General features: G+C 40.1%; 1 protein-coding gene across 6 annotated transcripts; it reads right to left on the bottom strand.

Moving 5' to 3' along the window:
- Positions 1 to 921: 921 nt before the first annotated feature.
- VDAC3 (voltage dependent anion channel 3) lies at positions 922 to 15,097 on the bottom strand. 6 transcript variants are annotated; one of them, XM_081047000.1, is made up of 10 exons: positions 14,288 to 14,342; positions 13,991 to 14,107; positions 11,897 to 11,965; positions 10,895 to 10,944; positions 7,895 to 8,047; positions 7,012 to 7,064; positions 5,564 to 5,791; positions 3,818 to 3,968; positions 2,930 to 2,987; positions 1,405 to 2,498 (listed from the first exon to the last, which is right to left on the bottom strand). In XM_081047000.1, the coding sequence occupies exons 3-10, from the start codon at positions 11,961 to 11,963 to the stop codon at positions 2,407 to 2,409; spliced, it is 852 nt and encodes a 283-aa protein (XP_080903126.1). In that variant the 5' UTR covers positions 11,964 to 11,965; positions 13,991 to 14,107; positions 14,288 to 14,342; the 3' UTR covers positions 1,405 to 2,406. The 6 variants fall into 6 exon arrangements, with proteins under 6 accessions (XP_080903125.1, XP_080903126.1, XP_080903124.1 ...); XM_081046999.1 differs by lacking the exon at positions 13,991 to 14,107 and having other exon boundaries at positions 922 to 2,498; positions 14,288 to 15,097; XM_081046998.1 differs by lacking the exons at positions 13,991 to 14,107; positions 14,288 to 14,342 and adding an exon at positions 12,726 to 12,886.
- Between the last annotated feature and the right edge of the window lie 2,877 nt (positions 15,098 to 17,974).

Here is a 17,974-nt window from a genome sequence, read left to right as displayed (position 1 = left end):
AGCCCATCCACACTCACGCTGTATATCAAGTTCCTCCAGTAGATACAGAGCTAACAAGACGCAGGGACCAACAAGACAATGAATTTGGTGCTTACCCGCCTCTCTCTGCTTTCCTTCCCTGTTATACTATCTCCTGTAATCATGGTTCATCCCACAAAGACAAGAAAATTTTATCAGAGTGATTGGTATCAGGTATTTTTGGACATAAGTGGTGGTTAGAATTTGGGTTCTAGTAACGATAATGTTTCGTGGTGGTAGGGGGAAATCCTTGCAGCACTGAAATTTTTTTAAAAAACCATGTCTAGTTTTTGGAAACTGAGCAAGGAATTTGAACAGGTAAATCAGATAATTATAAACAATCAGTAAACATATGAAAACAGCTCCATTTCACTGACAATAAGGGAAATTCCAATTAAAACAAGATACCACTCTTCATCTCTAAAACCAATAAAAATTTTAACGTTTGGTAACATGCAATGTTACTGAGAATGTGGGGAAATGGGCGTTCTTATCCACCATTGGCCCAAATACAAATCGGTACAGAATTTCTGAAAGGCACCTTTGCGACTTCCCTGTGCACACCCTGTGAGTCAGCAGTCTCACTTCTCAATTTATCCTAGAGAACTGCACTGTCTCCGACAACAGCCACTCGCCACATGTGCCTATTTAAATGTAAACTAATCAAATGAAACAGAATTAAAAACTGAGTTCTTCCATTGACCCGGTTACATTTCAGGTGCTCACAGCTACCTGAGGCTGGTGACTACCACACGGGAGGTGCAGACAGGCCATTTTCATCATCACAGAAAGCTACTGGGCAGTGCCGCCTTGGCAGTACTCACAGAAGTGGACAAAAAGAAATGGACAAAGATATTCAATGCAGCACTGTAAAGTAAACAACTGAATACAGCAAAACAGAATAGCTAAACAGTGTCACATTTATACAAAAGCATAAAAAACATATGGTTCTACATGAACAAAGAGAAAGAGGGCTCTATCTGTTAAATTTAAAAGTATAAACAAGGTGTGCATTTAAATATCATATAGATATATTTGTAATCTCTAAAAGACACTGAAAAAGTATCTGCAAGGATATTTATCAAACTGTTAGTAGTAATAGAAGAAAGTTTGGAGAGAGGGGTGAGTGGCAATTTTCATTTTTATTTACTTCTAAACTGACTGGATTTGTTGCAACCAGCATTTACTGTGTTTCCCCAAAAATAAAACCTAGCTAGACAATCAGCTCTACTGCAGCTTTTAAAGCAAAAATATAAGACCCGGTCTTATATAACATTAAGACCGGGTCTTATATTAATTTTTGTTCCAAAAGACACATTAGAGCTGATTGTCCGGCTAGGTCTTATTTTCAGGAAAACACGATATGTTTAAATTTTTTTTTTTTTTCAAAAGCAGTTCTACTTTTACAAAGAAAAGTGATTTACCAGTCAGCGGTGAAGATAGCATAGTGTACTTCATTTTTTTCTAAACTGGTATTTCAATTCTTTGGTGCTTATTTTTCTAGACCTAGTCATCATCACCATTTTCCTGAGACCTGGGAGGAGCCATAGATGTGTCCTCTTCCAGCTTTGGCCTTCTACCACTCGCTTCCCTGTCGTATTTCTAATGGTACTCTTTCTTTTGCTCGTCTTTTGCCCACTCACACCTTCACTCTTTCTCAGCAGCTTCACAAAACTACCAGTCTGAGAGACTCTATCACACTGCAGTGGGAAGCAAGTACCTCAAGAGATGTGCTTCTGCCCAGCAGAATGAAACGCCGTTTCACTCCTCGGTCTGACTGCAGACGAGCAGTAAGAGTGAGGTTAAACCAAAGTGGAAGGGACCAGCAACAGCACAGACATGCTTTTTAATGGCTGAATACTGCAGATATACCACGTTAGGCATACATCCCACCTGAGAGAATTTTTCAAAGCACATCACACCAAATGTAAAAAAACCACCACTAGCAAGTCAGATGAGCAATTATGTTCAAATGTGATGGGTTTATTTTATTTTACTCTGATGCAAAACCAAAGATTCCACTACAGCACAGAGACCAATATATTAACAGGTTATGAAAAAGTGGTGTGGGACATGCAGGACGTGATGTACAAACTGGAAGATCAGGTCATTTCCTTTATAACATGACACTACACTGTTGCTGAGGAACGCATTTAAAACAATACTGTGGAACTGAAATGTGGCACAAACATGACAACTTCCAGGCATGCCTTCAAGCACCTCCCTTAGGATGGACTTGTAACTTCAGTGTGGGGAGGACTACAATTCTTTGGAAGAATAAAAAGTTCACACTTTTGAAATTTCAGAGAAGAATTTTAAGGCCAAAACATAGTGGGTTCATTTCTCTTCACCTTCAGGGACAAAGCTGATGCTTTATTCAAAACCATCTTACGCTTCTAGTTCAAATCCCAACCCAACCTTGTGACCGCCTGCATTGAAATTCTTTCCATCGACTAAAGCTGATAGGGTCAGTTTGACTCCTAGGAAGAAGAAAACAGCACAGTCACTTATAGCAAGTATTACAATCAGATCTGCATTTTTTAGAAACGAGGGAGTCAATGAAATGGATTACAGCTGCGTGTAAGAGTTACAAGCTATTACTAACTTGACAAGGGGTTATCTATAATCATCTGACTTGTAATGAGTAAAGCATAATCACGGCAAACTTTATTTGGAGTTCAGAGTTAAGAATAATGAATGATGAACCAAACTCACAAGCCCAGAGTAACCAAGTTATAGCTAGAAATACATAAATTTTAAGCAAAAGTACTTAATGTGTTTTACTTTATATGAACAACCAAATGTTACAAAACGGTGTGAATCAACCTACAGTGATTGTAGGTTTTTTCGTAGGTTATTTTCATTATTGCTCTATCACCTTCCACCCGAACCCTGTTATTCTTTTACTTACCTGGTCGCAGGGTCTGAGTATAACCCAGTCCAATCAGGCTGGCATTATTTACTTTAGCCTAAGATGAGAAGATGAAATAGAAACAGTAAGAAAACAATTTCATAATATGTAAGTCCAATACAGCCACCACTTCATGCATCAGATTTCCAAAGCTAAAGCACCTTGGGGCCAATCTAGAATAACTGAAACTGAAAATTTAATTAATAAAAAGAAAAATCTTTTAAGAAATTAAGAGGACTGGTATGGACAGCAGGGTCCTTGAGAATGCATGCTTAACGGCCTCAAGCAAATATTTTAAAACACTGTGCAGCCAAATACCCGTGTACTGAATTCTTTGAGATACCAGTTTACAACCCAACAGTGGTTAGAGCATGAACTCTGGAAAGCGACATATATGGGTTCAAATCTTGGCACTGCCACTTATTGTGTGACCTTGGACAAGTTACCTAACCTCTCTAAGCCTCAGTTCCCTCATCTGTAGAATGGGGATGAGGATACTACTCACCACCTATAGTAGTTGTGAGGATTAAATGAGATAATACACGTAAAGCCCTTAGCACAGTACCTGAAATTTAAGAGCTCAATTAGTGTCATTATTAATAAGAATTACTAAAACCAATAGGAATAGTAATCAAATCCCATGAATCTATGAAGAAAATTTTGAGGCCAAAGAGAAAAAATGACTTGAGAAGGTCAGACAGTAGCCAAATACAGGAAGAACTAGGACTAGAACCCACATTTCCGTACTTGAGGTGTAATGCTCTTTCATACACAATGACTAGTTCATTCAAGTTAACAAAACACATGCAAACTACAACTGTATCACAAGTTCATTAACAACTTAGATGAAACTCTAAGCGCAGACACAATCTGCTAGCACATTCTTACAGAGAGAGAAGTTCTACAATCCAGCTTGTATTTAGCAGCAATGCCAAAACGGGTGTTGTTACTGCCAGCTGTCCACGCAAGGTTTATTGACGTTTCAATCTTCTCGTTAACCTTCTGGTAGATAGACCCTCCAAATTCAGTGCCATCATTCCTGTTTTCATGGTAAAAGAAAAAGTCATAAATATCTAGTTTGTACCATTATTATGATATGGAAACAAATTCTAAGACTATCTAAACAAAGACCTCATTTTGCAACTATAGATCTTAACAAACTTCTAGCATAAATTACCAAGCAAAACAAGGAGCTAAATCCCGTTATGTAATTTAACCACCTAATTAAAGTGTAGCTAACACTTGATTTATTTACGTGGCTCCTCCACGTGATGTAAATTTCCTAGACACAATTAAATTATGCACAAAGGCAGACCCCTCTGGTAAATATGACCTATAGGTCTCTTTAAGATGTTCAGTATTTAGAATCCTAAAAGTTGAGCTCAGTAAAGATTCCACAAAAAATATATATAGTGGTACAAGTACAGGAATAAAGCCAATTGTGATTTCATTTAAAATAGATCCTAGAGGGCCAGCCTGGTGGCTCAGGTGGTTAGAGCTCCATGCTCCTAACTCCGAAGGCTGCCGGTTCGATTCCCACATGGGCCAGTGGGCTCTCAACCACAAGGTTGCCGGTTCAATTCCTTGAGTCCCACAAGGGATGGTGGGCTCTGCCCCCTGCAACTAACAATAGCAACTGGATCTGGAACTAAGCTGCGCCCTCCACAACTAATATTGAAAGGACAACAACTTGACTTGGAGAAGGTCCTGGAAGTACACACTGTTCCCCAATAAAGTCCTGTTCCCCTTCCCCAATAAATTAAAAAAAAAAATAGATCCTAGAGATAGAAAGCGCCCTCCCTACAAACCTTAGGGTGCACGGCTCCCGAGAAGTACCTCAATAAATGCTTCAAAGCATCCCAGAAGTTAGTCCCCGAGTTTTCATGATGATACTGTTTCATCAATGTTAACGCCACTGTCTCTATCACTGCCTGACTTTTAGTCATCATAAGTGAATTAGAATATCTAGTGAAGAGCAACCTACAACATTTCAAAAACACACAACTTGTCCTTTGCTTTCTCTTCCTGGTATAATAGCAATGCTGGTAGCCCAAGATGTAAAATGCAATTTAAAAGTTCAAATTCATTTCCCCGCCAGGATGCAGCCTACACAACTGAATCCAGAATTGCTCTGAGGATCTGTGAATGCAGTAAAGGAGGCTGGGATCTGACCAGGGGTATCTGTAAACCTCCAGAGAATTACTGAGGCTGCTCCACGATGCTCAGCTCAATTAGGCAGCTATTCTTCATGATCCAAACAGACCTGCTTCCACATATTGCCAAGCTGAGTAGGGCACCAGAGGAAGCAGGAATGCCGCCAAAGGATCCTTTCTATCAGGAGGTGACCCATGCCCTGGGTTCTCTCCGTCCCAGTGCTGCTTCTACAGATTCTACAGCTTCGTAAAGTTTGGGGAACAGGCTGAGAGGCCAGTAACTACCAGCAGCACAGCACAATGCCCCAAGTGCACTAACCGCTGGCAATGTTTTGCTATGAAAAGCATACAGTGAGGCTGGATGTCCACCAAGGCATGAGATGCAAGTGCCATCACTTGTAACCTTCCCGACATACTAACGGTTACCAATGTTTTGGATGACCGCACTGACACTAAAGGAGGAATGATTATAAACACTCACACATGAGTGTGCAGCTGGAAGTCTGCAGCCTTATAACCCAGGGCGAAATTATTCTGTGACAGTTTGGATTTGGCTGTGTCAAAACTCATCTGATAACCAGCAAGCCAACCTTCAAAGGCTAACACAGCCCAGCCATAGATGGTTGGTCCAGAAAAATCTATATCGACATTACTGCCAAGACTGAAACAATCCCGTTTATAGGAGGCCTTCAATTTCCCACTCTTCTTTCTGTGAAAAACAAACAAAAATAACAATGAAAACAACGTGAGTGTCCAGAAATCTTTACAGTTAAGATCCCCTCTCTGCCCCAATGTAAATATCATTTTGGTAGATGGCATATATATAGTAAAAATGTTTCAAACAATTTAGCTCTAAAAACATAGTTTTGCTAGGATTAGAAATATATGTACTATTTTTATGTATTCCTCACTGTAAGTTCAAATGATAGGGTACTTCATGATTAATTTCTTGAAGGTATGAACAAAAGCATAAAAAGGAATAAGGGTATTTGGTATTTCAGTACCAAATTAATAATCTGAATACATATCTATTACAAGAAGCCAATTTTTTTAAATGTTCCGATGCCCAAATGCTATACAAAAGGTAACAACACCCGACACACGTCACTTCTAAGTTATTAACCTACCATGGAGAGAACTGTACTTTTTTTCTTAAAGGGTACAGCCCTTTAGTAAGCACATTTATTTTCCTTAGGGTGTTTTCTCCATGGACGTTAAATGGATGGAAGGTAAGTGTGCAGTTTTGAAGGACAATACTGAAATTAGTTCTTAATCATCCTTGTTTACTCCAATCAGGACTATTACGAGAGAGAATATGTGTCCTGAAGATTGCTACAGTGTGTGGCAGGAAGGACACAAAATGTTGCTTCAGCTGAGAAGAAATGCTTTTTTGCCTTTATCTCACATCTCTGCCCTTCTGAAAGCCTTGGCCCATGATAGGCAGATAAGAAACAACACAATCCCCATTTTTTAGATTTAGAAATTGAAGCAGAAAAGTGGGGGGATTTATAAAGGCTAAGAAAACAGGTCAATAGCAGAACTACTCATTACGGTGTTCTACAGCCAGAATATTACTGTTTTCTTAAGAAACTAACTTCTCAGCAAAATATCACATCCATGGATCTTTAGAATAGTTTAAGAAGTATCTAATCTCAAACACTGCTAATTCCTAAACTTTTTCTATCATGTGCCTCTTTGGAATTAAGATTTATATTTTTGTTCATCTGTTCAATTTACAAATCAAAATTTTACCCTGCCTCAAGGGAGTCTTCCTTTCTCTTTACTGCACACACAAGGTTTCCAGTATTCCTAACAGCAACCTCCCAAGTTCTTCCTCTATATAAACTTTTCATTGCAACTCCTTATTCTAAACCTTTCTATCCCTATAGGCTATAAAAACATTTCAGAAAATGGGGTTTAGATAATTACCCTGTGTTCGGTACAAATATGGTATCAAGAGTCAGTTTCAACCCTTCAGCCAACTGAAAAATAAAGATTTAAAATTAATAATTAGTAACTTTCAATTCTTATTTTGACTCAAGAAATCAATTCTAAAGTTTTCTCCAACTTCCTAACAAAAAAAGGAAGTCATTAAAGAAAGCCAAATATTAAATTTAATAAATTATCTCTTCATTTTTCCCTGTCCCTTTTTACCCCTCTCCCTTCACCCCAGGCTTCATCATGATTCTCTCACCAAAAAACAGGTTAAAATATAAAGATCAAATCCTCTTCCAGCCAATAATATAAAGCACAGCACAAAACAACAAAATCTCAATGCAAAAAATAATATTGATATTCTCTTGAAATTACTGTAATAAAACAACCTGATATTTAACAAGCCAGCTTAAGTAATTTATTCAGCTATACATATATATTACCTATATGTGGTAATGTACATATAGACATACCTCAAAAATAGTGCCCTGTATATAGCAGGCCCTTGACAAATATTTGATAGATTTTCTCTTTGAAAACACAGATTTTTAAAAACATTTTTCTGTGGAGCCAATTTTGCAATGATTATAAAACAAAATTAAATAAAATCACTGCAAATAGTTTTGTCTACCCAAGAAAGGCTCAGCTATATAACAGAATAAGTAGAAGAGTTCAGAACAAAGATATAAAGTGGTAATTATGTACTCATAAAGCCTTGCTAGAAACGTGAGATATACCAAACAAGGCCACATGCAGAGAAAAAATATGGCTACTGGATAGGTTGTAAGATCTCATTCAGATTATATTTGGGGTTTGTTTATCATCTTACTCACAAGATAAATTTACCCTACAAATAACTTCTAATGCTTTCTCTTACCTTATTCTCCCATGAGATTTCTGTTCCAAGAGTATTGTCTGTGTTCCATTTTTGGGTGAAGGTAAGTCCATAGTTACAGACCTTATACTTGGTCTCTAGGTTGCCTGATGCTTTCCCTGTATCAGTGTACGCATGACCAGAAGTAGAAAATTCCTGGTAAGAAATAAAAAATAATTAGCTTAAAAGCAGCTCATCAAATAGAAAATATTCATTTCAGAAAACAGTGTCCAACGTATCAGACACGAATACAATTAACTTTTTCCACAGCCCTACTCTACAGCAACTCATTTCCTGTTTTCCTTCTTTCTAATTTCTCAATATCTTAACCAGTTTTAGATCTTCCCATCTCACCTCTCTCATCAATATTTCTTGTTTCCTATACTCTAACTAAATGGAATCTTAAATTCTATCCTTCAAAAAAAAAAAAACTGAAAATGCCTTTACTAAAAGGATAAAACTATACAGACTCTTAAACATTTTACTTTCAGGGTGTAAAAAAGGATTATCAGTTCTCTATCATCTTTCAAGCTAATTTTAAAGTCCTTAAAAAAAAAAAAAATCCCAAAACAGTTGAAGCACTAGCCTCCCTTCCCTCTTTTAGACCTTTATTGCATTTTTTAAAAATCTATTTTTATTGTGATAAAAAAACACTTAATATAAAATTTACCATTTTAACCATTTTTAAGTGTACAGTTCAGTGGCATTAACTACATTCACATTGTTAAGAAATTTTTATTACTTTTGTCCACAAAACTATCTGTAAAACTTTCAGCATAAACAATTTTAATATTTGAAAGTATTCATCCATTTTTAACAACAAAACTGAATGTTTTATCCTTCTTTCTCCCTTCTCCACCTATCTACTTTTTAAACTTTCTATCATAATTACTATGAGTGCCTTAAAATAGATCTTCCTCCCTCCTTAGGTGTCAGGCGTCATTTCAGTCATATGACAAGCAGTTCGAAATAGATCTCCTTCTAGGGAGAAGCAAACAGTCAGCACCTGTCACTGACAATCTATGAACTGTCAAGAAAAGCACATTCTGATTGGCTCTGTTTTAAAGAACATTTCTGAAACACTGCCAACCCCGAGCAGTTGTGTTTCACTGCCTGCAATATGAGTCCTCCCTTTACCAAATACCCTGCTCCCTCACACTGGTTCTACAGGCTGATGAAACAACTGGGAAACTACGATCTGTTTATCACCACCACACAGAAAGTTTTCAAAGAGAATATCATGCTGCACATTTAGGACAAGGCCTTAGTAAAAAATGATAAAATGCTAGTCATGTTTAATAGTTCACACAATTATTTAATTGACCATCATTTTCTTTTAGTAGATCCAACTACCCAGTGTATTATTTTTTTACATTCACCTTTCATAAACTTGAAGTATAGCAAATATAAAGCTTAATTTTAGTGCACAAAATTAAGGTAAAATATAGTGTACTTTTCTTCCTTGTTATCATCATTTCTTAGTTTGAAGCTCTATTAAAGTTTAAAATATTAGAGATACAAATTTCAAAGAGAATGCTAGAATTTTTCTGAGTTCCACGCTCATAACTGCTTGTTTTTGTCTGATTTCTTAGTTAGATCAAACAGGGCAATTTACATTTACAACATGCATATAACATCAACAGCTCTACATTAAATGCTAGAAAGCAACAAAACAATCCTTAAAATGTTATTGTTAAATCAATGGCACATGATAAAAACATCAAGATATAATCTAAGAAATTTGGAGCAATGGGTGCAATTCATCAAGACCGAAAGCAGCCATAAAAACAAGCACACAAACATGCTGTTTTTCTTACCATCTGAATTAATAGTCCCACACCACAGCAGCGTGAAAGGAAGGTAAAATTTCAGTTGATGGGTTTTGCAACACAAATCTAACTGGAGCAAATTCTGAAACCCTACTCAAAATGAGTATAATTTTTCTATTTTAACAAAACCATATAACAATATGCCCATCCTAGTAGGGTAGTTGCGTGTGTTATTTATTTACCACTAGAAAACCCAGGGAAAGAGTAACAGTGACAAACCAGGATTTATACAAAATATGAGACAGTATTAGAATTCTACATACCTCCTGCCCTTCTAATTAAATCATTACATCTAGAAATAAAATTTGTACTGGCTTGAACGGTAAATACCAAAAACAGATGTGGCCAAAAAGGCGAAATCAGAGAACAAAGTGAATGTAAAGTTAATCTAATTGCTGAGACTTACTGAATAAAAGCTCTGATTAATGATGCTTTGAAAATATGCTACATCCTTTACTACATTCTTAACTTCCAGTAAAAAAGACTTTATGAACATCAATAAAAACTGCAAACTAACCTACATGCATTTTATTTCTACATTTGCTTCAACTGATTATGAAAGGACAGAGGCTAAAATTAACTTATTCTTGTTAAAAGGCAATAAAACTTGTGTGAACCCAACACAATGGAAATAAAGTTTTTAGTGCCCATATACATATTCATGAAAGTATAATAATATTTCATGGGTTAAAAAAGTATACATATAATATATTCTATATCTTGAGTCAGACTCAGAATAGTCTTCTTTTTAAAAAACAACTTTTTATTCATTTTAAGTGTGTTTTTCCAGGACCCATCAGTTCCAAGTCAAGGAAGTAGTTGTTTCAATCTAGTTGTGGAGAACGCAGCTCACAGTGGCCCATGCGGGGATCGAACCAGCAACTTTGTTGTTAAGAGCTTGTGTTCCAACCAACTGAGCCAACCGGCCACCCCTCAGAATAGTCTTATTATGACAAAAACAAAGGGGCTTCCCCAAAATTCAACCTGAGTGCCTATGGGCTTCAGTGGCTGAGTGGAGGATTCTCACTGAAATTGGAAGTGGAACAAAGCTGTAGGGAAGAGAGCACAGTGCCAAAAGTACGCTATTTCACATAACCACACTATACATTGATTTTTAAATAGGTTCCTTTAAGTTAATTATGCTGCATCTATTGCAAATATACTAGGTACTTACCACACCACTACATGACTTGGTTCTCAGATCTATTTTGACCATGCCAAACCCTAGACACAAAAAACACAGAAATATACAAAATGTGACATTCACTCCAGTTTTTGCAACTTAGAAATTATGAAATTAGTCCATAGTACCTTCCATATGGAAAATATACAGTATTCTCATTAGGTGAGAGTTCCATGAGAAACTGAACTATAATGAAATAACTGAAGTATAATTTTAAGCCTCTCAAAATAATAAAGATATATTTTTAAAATATAAGCTAAAGAACAAATGAATGAAAGGAATATGTACTATTCTAAGAACCAAAATTATTAGAAAATACTATGAAGATATATATATATACGCAAGCTTAAAATATACAATTAACATTACTATTAATAAAAAACAATGTTTACAACACAAAAAGTAAAAAGTTTAAACTCTAATCTTTAAAAACTAAAAATAAATGTCTACTTGGGACCAAAGAATATATGCCACCCAAAGAAATCAAATTGTGCTTTACTCTCACGAAAATGTTGCCATTATTTGGAGAAGGAAACATGTACCCCCTACTTTAAATGTCCCCAGGGCACACATATTACAGATTTATATTATTTGGTCTTACAGGTAATATTAACTATGTGTGATATATATATATATATATATATATATATATATACACAAACATATATATATATCACACATAGTTTATATATGTATATATACATATCACACATAGTTAATACATATACATGTATATATTTGTGTGTGTGTATATGTATATACATATGTGTGTGTGTATATATATATACGTGTGTGTGTGTGTGTGTGTGTGTAATTGCTTTTAAGGCCAGTGGGACTCTACCTCTAAAGAAAGAAGTCTAACAACCTGTTAAGTTATCCCCTTAAATCTTGTGAGGTATATTATTGTTGACAACCTCATTTTACTAGCACAGGGTAGTAGACATTCAATACTAACCCTTAGCCCAACCTGGACATTTATAATCGCATACTCACCATATCCTTTGTTGAAGACATCCTTGGCAGCCTTTCCTAGGTCACAGTAAGTCGGTGTGTTACACATATCTTATAAAAAAAAAACAGGGACAGTGGAATAAAAATAACCATTTAGTATTTGTTTACCTGTAGTCCTTCTACTGTTTAGTGCTGTTAGAAGAGGTATATGGTTTTCTCTTTGCATCATTAATGCTTATACCCTAATGCAAGCAAAGTTGAGAAGGCATTCTGCTCCTTTAAAAAGAGCTTCCAGAACACTGGAGAATAAAAGGATTTTCTCATGAGATTCACAGAGGTCATCTTTCTGATTAGATTCCAAAGAAAAGAAATTTCTCACAGGGTGGAAAAGAAATGGGTTAATTTGACTTTTTACTAAGAAAAAAAAAAAGGAACATTTACATTAGAAAAATATTTCTTGGGCTGTTATAAAGCCAGAGAGCTATATAAAGCAGCAAGGTAAATTTGTTGAGGAATTTGTAAAAATAGATGCATTAAAAATCTTCAAGGTTAACATTTTGCCACTACAAATTCAGCTCTTAAAATAAGAATTACCATACTAACTGAAATGTATTCATCCAGAATATGCCCTCTCAAAGCTCTTCTTTAAGAAGTGCTATATACTCTTACCCATTAACCAGAAATAGGATCAATCTGACGTGCAGTAATCTGCCTACCAAAAATTGGTGTACATTCTCAAGTTAAAGCCTTCAAAATCCCAAGGTGCCTTCACTTTTCATCTTATCTAATTAATATTTACCCAGCTTTCCCACTGCCAATATGACCCTCGCATGGAAATTCCGAGAAGTTCTACAGGCAATGCTGAACGTACCACTCCTTTGCCCTCTTTGTATAACGGGAAATCTTTCCCTGCAGCAGTCAAAAGCCATGTGTAACCAATTGTAGAACCACTTCAAGCAGCCCCATTACCCCACTATATCAGAGAAATCCAGAGCACCCGCTAGCCCTTGCAAGTACTATGCCTGGACTATCTACTAATAGCAAACTAATATGTATTTATATTTACCCTAGTCCTTAATGTAACCTTCTGCTGAGTTCCTGCCTATACCGTATCTGGACATAACATACACTTACGTTGCACTTCTGAATTGTGAATTCATTTAAAATTTGTTTCTTAACCTAAACTTGTCAGATATGACAGACGTTACGTTAAGAGAACAAGTGTCCTATAAAAATATACGCACGTATAAAGTTACAAGGAAAGAGTCAAGTTGAAAGGCTCAGGATCAATGTACTGACTCCTACCGTAATAAAACTTTGTTCTAAGCCCCAAGGTTTCAGAGTTCACTCCCAGAGCAATCATTTTACAATTCAGTTTCTTGTATTCAAATGATCGATGCTATTCTTTTTACACACGGTCAACTGCAATCTAATTACCCTTTATGCTCACAACTGACGTTGGCATCTGCTGGAATTCTGCCAGTAGTCTTCAATTTGGGAAGGTAAGGACAGAAAAGCAGGCACTGCACATTCCCATAGAAATGTTCAAGCTGTACAGGCCTGGTTTTTCATCTACTGACAAAAGGCACACCTCAGTATTGAGCACCTTCCGTCTAGGGACTCGTCACAATCTTTGAGCATTGCTTTCTTTTCCAAAACCACCGCCAGACAATTTGAAAACGTCGTGCGGCTCGTGTGGTTCACTGACTGACCTCAGCCCTGCCTAGTTCACGCTTCCTTTTCCAGGACCACGATTCTAACGGGAAAGGCACGGCAGGCATGAGCAAGCAAACATCGAGAAGCCACAGAGACCTCGTGTTACCCGAGAATCAAGCTATCACCACATACTTCTATGAGCTCCACAAAACGCACTGCTTGGTAGCCGTGCACCGCGTACCGAGGTTGCATTACCCGGAGCTGGCGGAGGTAATGCCGCCTTACACAACACGCACAGAGGCGGGCGATAGCCCGTTGGGTTCCTAGTTTCCCTATTTTAAGTTGCACGTACAGCATCCTCCCTTGGGCGGTAAGGAGTGAATAAAGGGCTTCCCCGAGGCTCGACAACAATTCCAGGGAGGCAGCTGGGGGCGGGGAGTAGGTTTGGGGTTGGAGGATCCAACTTCCTTAGAAACCAACCTCCTCTCTGGGCAGGACGCCTGGAAACCACGTCCCATGGGCACCCCCGGCGGAGGGAAGGTCGCGAGCAGGCCCTCGGCGCGGCGCCTGTCCCCGCCGGCGCTGCGGCTCCATCACCTGAGGTGGCCAGGGCAGCAAGGTCCCCTCTGCCCTCCGCGGCCCGGCCCGCGCCCCGTGGAGGCTGCTCTCTCCCTCCCGCCCCCTCCGCTACGCTCGCCTCTCGCCGGGTCCCGGGCCCGGCAGCGGCCCACCTCCCCCTAAACCCCGCACGGCCCCCGCGGCCTCGCTCCTTCTCACCTCCACCCAGAGAGCCGGTCTCCGCTCCGCCAGGGCACCGCTGAAGGTCTTCTTCCACCAACGCCGTCCGCGCCTGCGCGGCCCCACTCGCCCCGCGGCGCCTGCGCGCCCCTGCCTACCCCCGCACCGCGTTTGCGCCGTGGTGTCACCCCGGGGTCGCGCGCCGCGGAGCTGCGGGCGGAGAGGAACAGCTGGCGCGGCGCGGCACCACCAACCGCCGGGCTCCGGACGCGCGCGTGCGCGGCAGGGCCCAGCGCGCAGGTGGCTCCGGCGGGGGTTGACGGGAGACCCGGGGAGCCCGGAGGACCGCACCTTTGTCCGTCAAGGGGCTTGCTCTCGCGAGAGCGCCCGGAGTTACTGTGGTCGCGAGAGGGGCCGCGGGGCAGGCGGGGGGAGCCCACGTGGGAGTGCTGAGGACGGAGGCCGGGGCCTGGCCCGGCAGACCCGGGCTGCTTCTTTCTCTGGCGGATGCCTTGCAGATCTTTCCGGGAAAGTCTCCGACTGGCGCCCCATGCAAACCTGTGGTCCTTGGGTCATCTTAAGGATGAGAAAACCTGGTTCTCAGGGAGTACGTGACGTCACTTAGCCAGCTCGCACAGGTGGCGGTGGGTGATAATAGGAAGGGAAAGAGAGAGGAGAGAAAGCTCTTCTTCAGAGCAGAATACCAACTAATAAACGTAGAGGAAAGTCTAGAAAATAAACGCTTTCGAACCAGCCGTAGTTGACAACAATTGTCAGCGGAGGCAGGACAGCCGAGGATATTCCGAGTACCCCCCCCCCATGACTTACTAAAGAGAAAAGGGTACCTTCACATCCAACACGGGGGACTGACGTCACGCGCCCCCCTGACGTGCTTCACAGCGGACACAAGAATTCTTGTCAAAACTGTGTCATTTGTCTCTAATCATGAGGAAACAAACCTGGAGGGACTTGCTGCAAAACAACTGCCCAGGCTCTTCAAAACTATGTATTTCATGAAAGATCAAGACAAAGACCAGTGCACTGTTCTAGATGCAAGGAGATACGCAGTACCCAAAACAACGTGGTCCCAAATTGGATCCTGGGTAAGAGAGAAAAGAAAAAAACCACTGCTATTGGAAAACATTATTAGCACAAATTGAGAAAATCTGAATGTAGACTAGATCAGCATTGTTACAATGTAAAATTTTCCGAGGGCAATAATTGTAATATCTTGATTACGCAGACAGGACATTGTTGTTAGGAGAAATATGCTAAATGCTAATATCTAAAATATGTAGCAGTGAAATAGCATGTGTCTGCAACTAACTCAAATGGTCAAGGAAAAAAAAGAGAAAAAAGTAAACGTGCAAAATGTGAACAATTGGTGAATCCAGATAGAAGATATATGGGTGTTGCATTATTGCATTATTCTTGAAACTTTCCTGTAAGTTTAAAATTTTCAAAATGAAAAGTTGGGAACAACCCCCTGCGCCCCCCCCCCCCCAGACACAAAGTCGGTGATGTTCAGTCCACGATACCAATACCAGGTTACTGCTTCATTCAATAGGCAAATATCACTGTTTGCCTGCTGTCTGTAAGGCATTTCGGGCTAATAAGAGAAGATAAATGCTCCCAAAGGACTCATAATGCAGGACTTGGACAAATGCCTGCCAAAGGAGGCAGAATATGGTGAATGTCGTAAGCAAAGCAGTGTAACTTAGTCGGCTAAATAAAGTGAGCTCTGGAGTCAAAAGAGGCTGGGTTTGTACCTCCGATCTCCCGACTCTGTGGTCTTAGGCAAGCAGCTTGACCCCTCTATGTCTCAGTGTCTACATCTGTGAAAGACAATGAAGATCTACTTCCGAGGATTGTAGTAGATATTAAATGAAATAATGTATCCACAGCACATAATCTACCTGACACATGGAAAATGTTCACTAGCTAATAACACAGATGAAAATTAATATGCTATGAGTTTAAAAGCTATACAGGTGTCATGCAGGGTGTCATGCGGGGCCTCACCTCCCGCTCCCCACATAAGAACGCAGGACATGGTGAGGCCAAAAAGGAACCCCCACGGAGCCATAAGTAGGGGAGTCATACCCTGTAGTCTCGCTGGCGGCTGGGTTGGAGACACAGGAAGCAGGAGCCACACGATCCACAACCTGCCGTCCACTTCTCTCTGCCAACCAACCTCACTTGCTAACTGCAATCCGCGCTTGCTAGCTCAGCCACCATCTTCTTGCTAGCCCCCATTTGCTGCTAGCGTAGCCACGGCAGTTATACTAGTGGCCAATGGCTCACTGGTTACAGCTGATGGCCAACTAGCCACGGCTGATGGCCATCCAATCACAGGTGATGGCCATTTACTACCTGAGCCAGCACCTTTGCAGGTGAGGCTGAGAGCCTGGAAACTGCTCTCCTGGCTCTGTCCCCACAACAGGCAAAACCTATACGTATTCATATGTATATGAATATTAGAGCCACAACTTCAGCTTGTACTTTGGCACAGAGCTGGCTTTTGTCAGATACAGCAGGCCATTAAAGGCTGTAAAGGGCACTTTGAATGGCAATCTGGCAACAGTCCTTCCTTCTGCTTCTGTTACCCAAAGATCTTTCTTCTGAAAAGACCTGACAACACCAGTCGCAGGTCATGCAATGAGACTTCCTTTCTCTCTACACCTGATGCAGGAAGGTGATGAAAGAAACTGTTAAGGAAAACAGCTGCTGCAGAGGGCGTCCCTCCTGTCCTTCTGGCCTTGTCAGTTTAGCTAGGTCCATGTTAACATTCAATGTGCATCTTGATTCTCATCTTGGCCACTTCGAAACTACAGCCAGTTCTTATTTCCCCACCTACACTGGGATCTAAATTCTTGCGAAATGTAGAAAAGACATTCTCAGCCCAAATCCCATATTCTGGGTTATGGTACCGTCATGTGTTCTGATAATATTTGATGATCTGGGGGAAAGGTTCAGTGAAAAAAGAAGGAAACATAAGCATAAGTACAGTATAATCCAGTGTGTGGGATACGTGTGTTATAATTTTACTTTAAGAAGCAGCAAGACAATTATAACTCTAAGCATCAGTACACACCTTTGGTGGGGCAGCAGACAGAGGGATTGGATAGAGGAGGTACACAGGGAGAGATGTAGGCATCAGTTCTGGAGCTGGTGTTGGATTAATTATATTGTACATTAAACAAATAAATGCTCTAGCTCTCTCTCTCTCTCTCTCTCTCTCTCTCTCTCTCTCTCTCTCTCTCTCCGTGTGTGTGTGTGTGTATCTTCATAGGAAAGGATTAAGAAAATTTAACAAAATTTGATAGTTACTACTTCTGCCAGGACCGAGTATGTGTTATTCTTATTTTGTCCATGCTTTTCTGTATTTTCCAATTTGTAAAATTGTGAGACATATATATCTTAGAAAAAGTAAGCTCACTTTCATAAGATGGGGAACTACCTAGATTTATGAGAAGGAGAGTGCTGTTCCATGGGGAATTTCCACCAAAAATTGGGAAATGCTTCTGGAATACAGTACCTGGAATTTGCAGTGGGCCTTCTGAGCGCTCACTTCACTCTCGACCACAAGGGGGCAGAAGGAAGCAAGATAACAGAAAAGCTAAAGCTGCTGGTGAGCGCTGGGCTTGGGATTCAGAGACAGGGCCATGGTCCCTGGTCTCCCCTTGCTCCCCACAGCCTCACCCACGTTTTTCACAAGGTTATGAA

Source organism: Rhinolophus hipposideros, assembly GCF_964194185.1.
Source record: "Rhinolophus hipposideros genome assembly, chromosome: 4".
Classification (NCBI taxonomy): domain Eukaryota; kingdom Metazoa; phylum Chordata; class Mammalia; order Chiroptera; family Rhinolophidae; genus Rhinolophus; species Rhinolophus hipposideros.
Note: the sequence above shows the minus strand (reverse complement) of the source record. Positions and strands in the feature narration are given on the sequence as shown.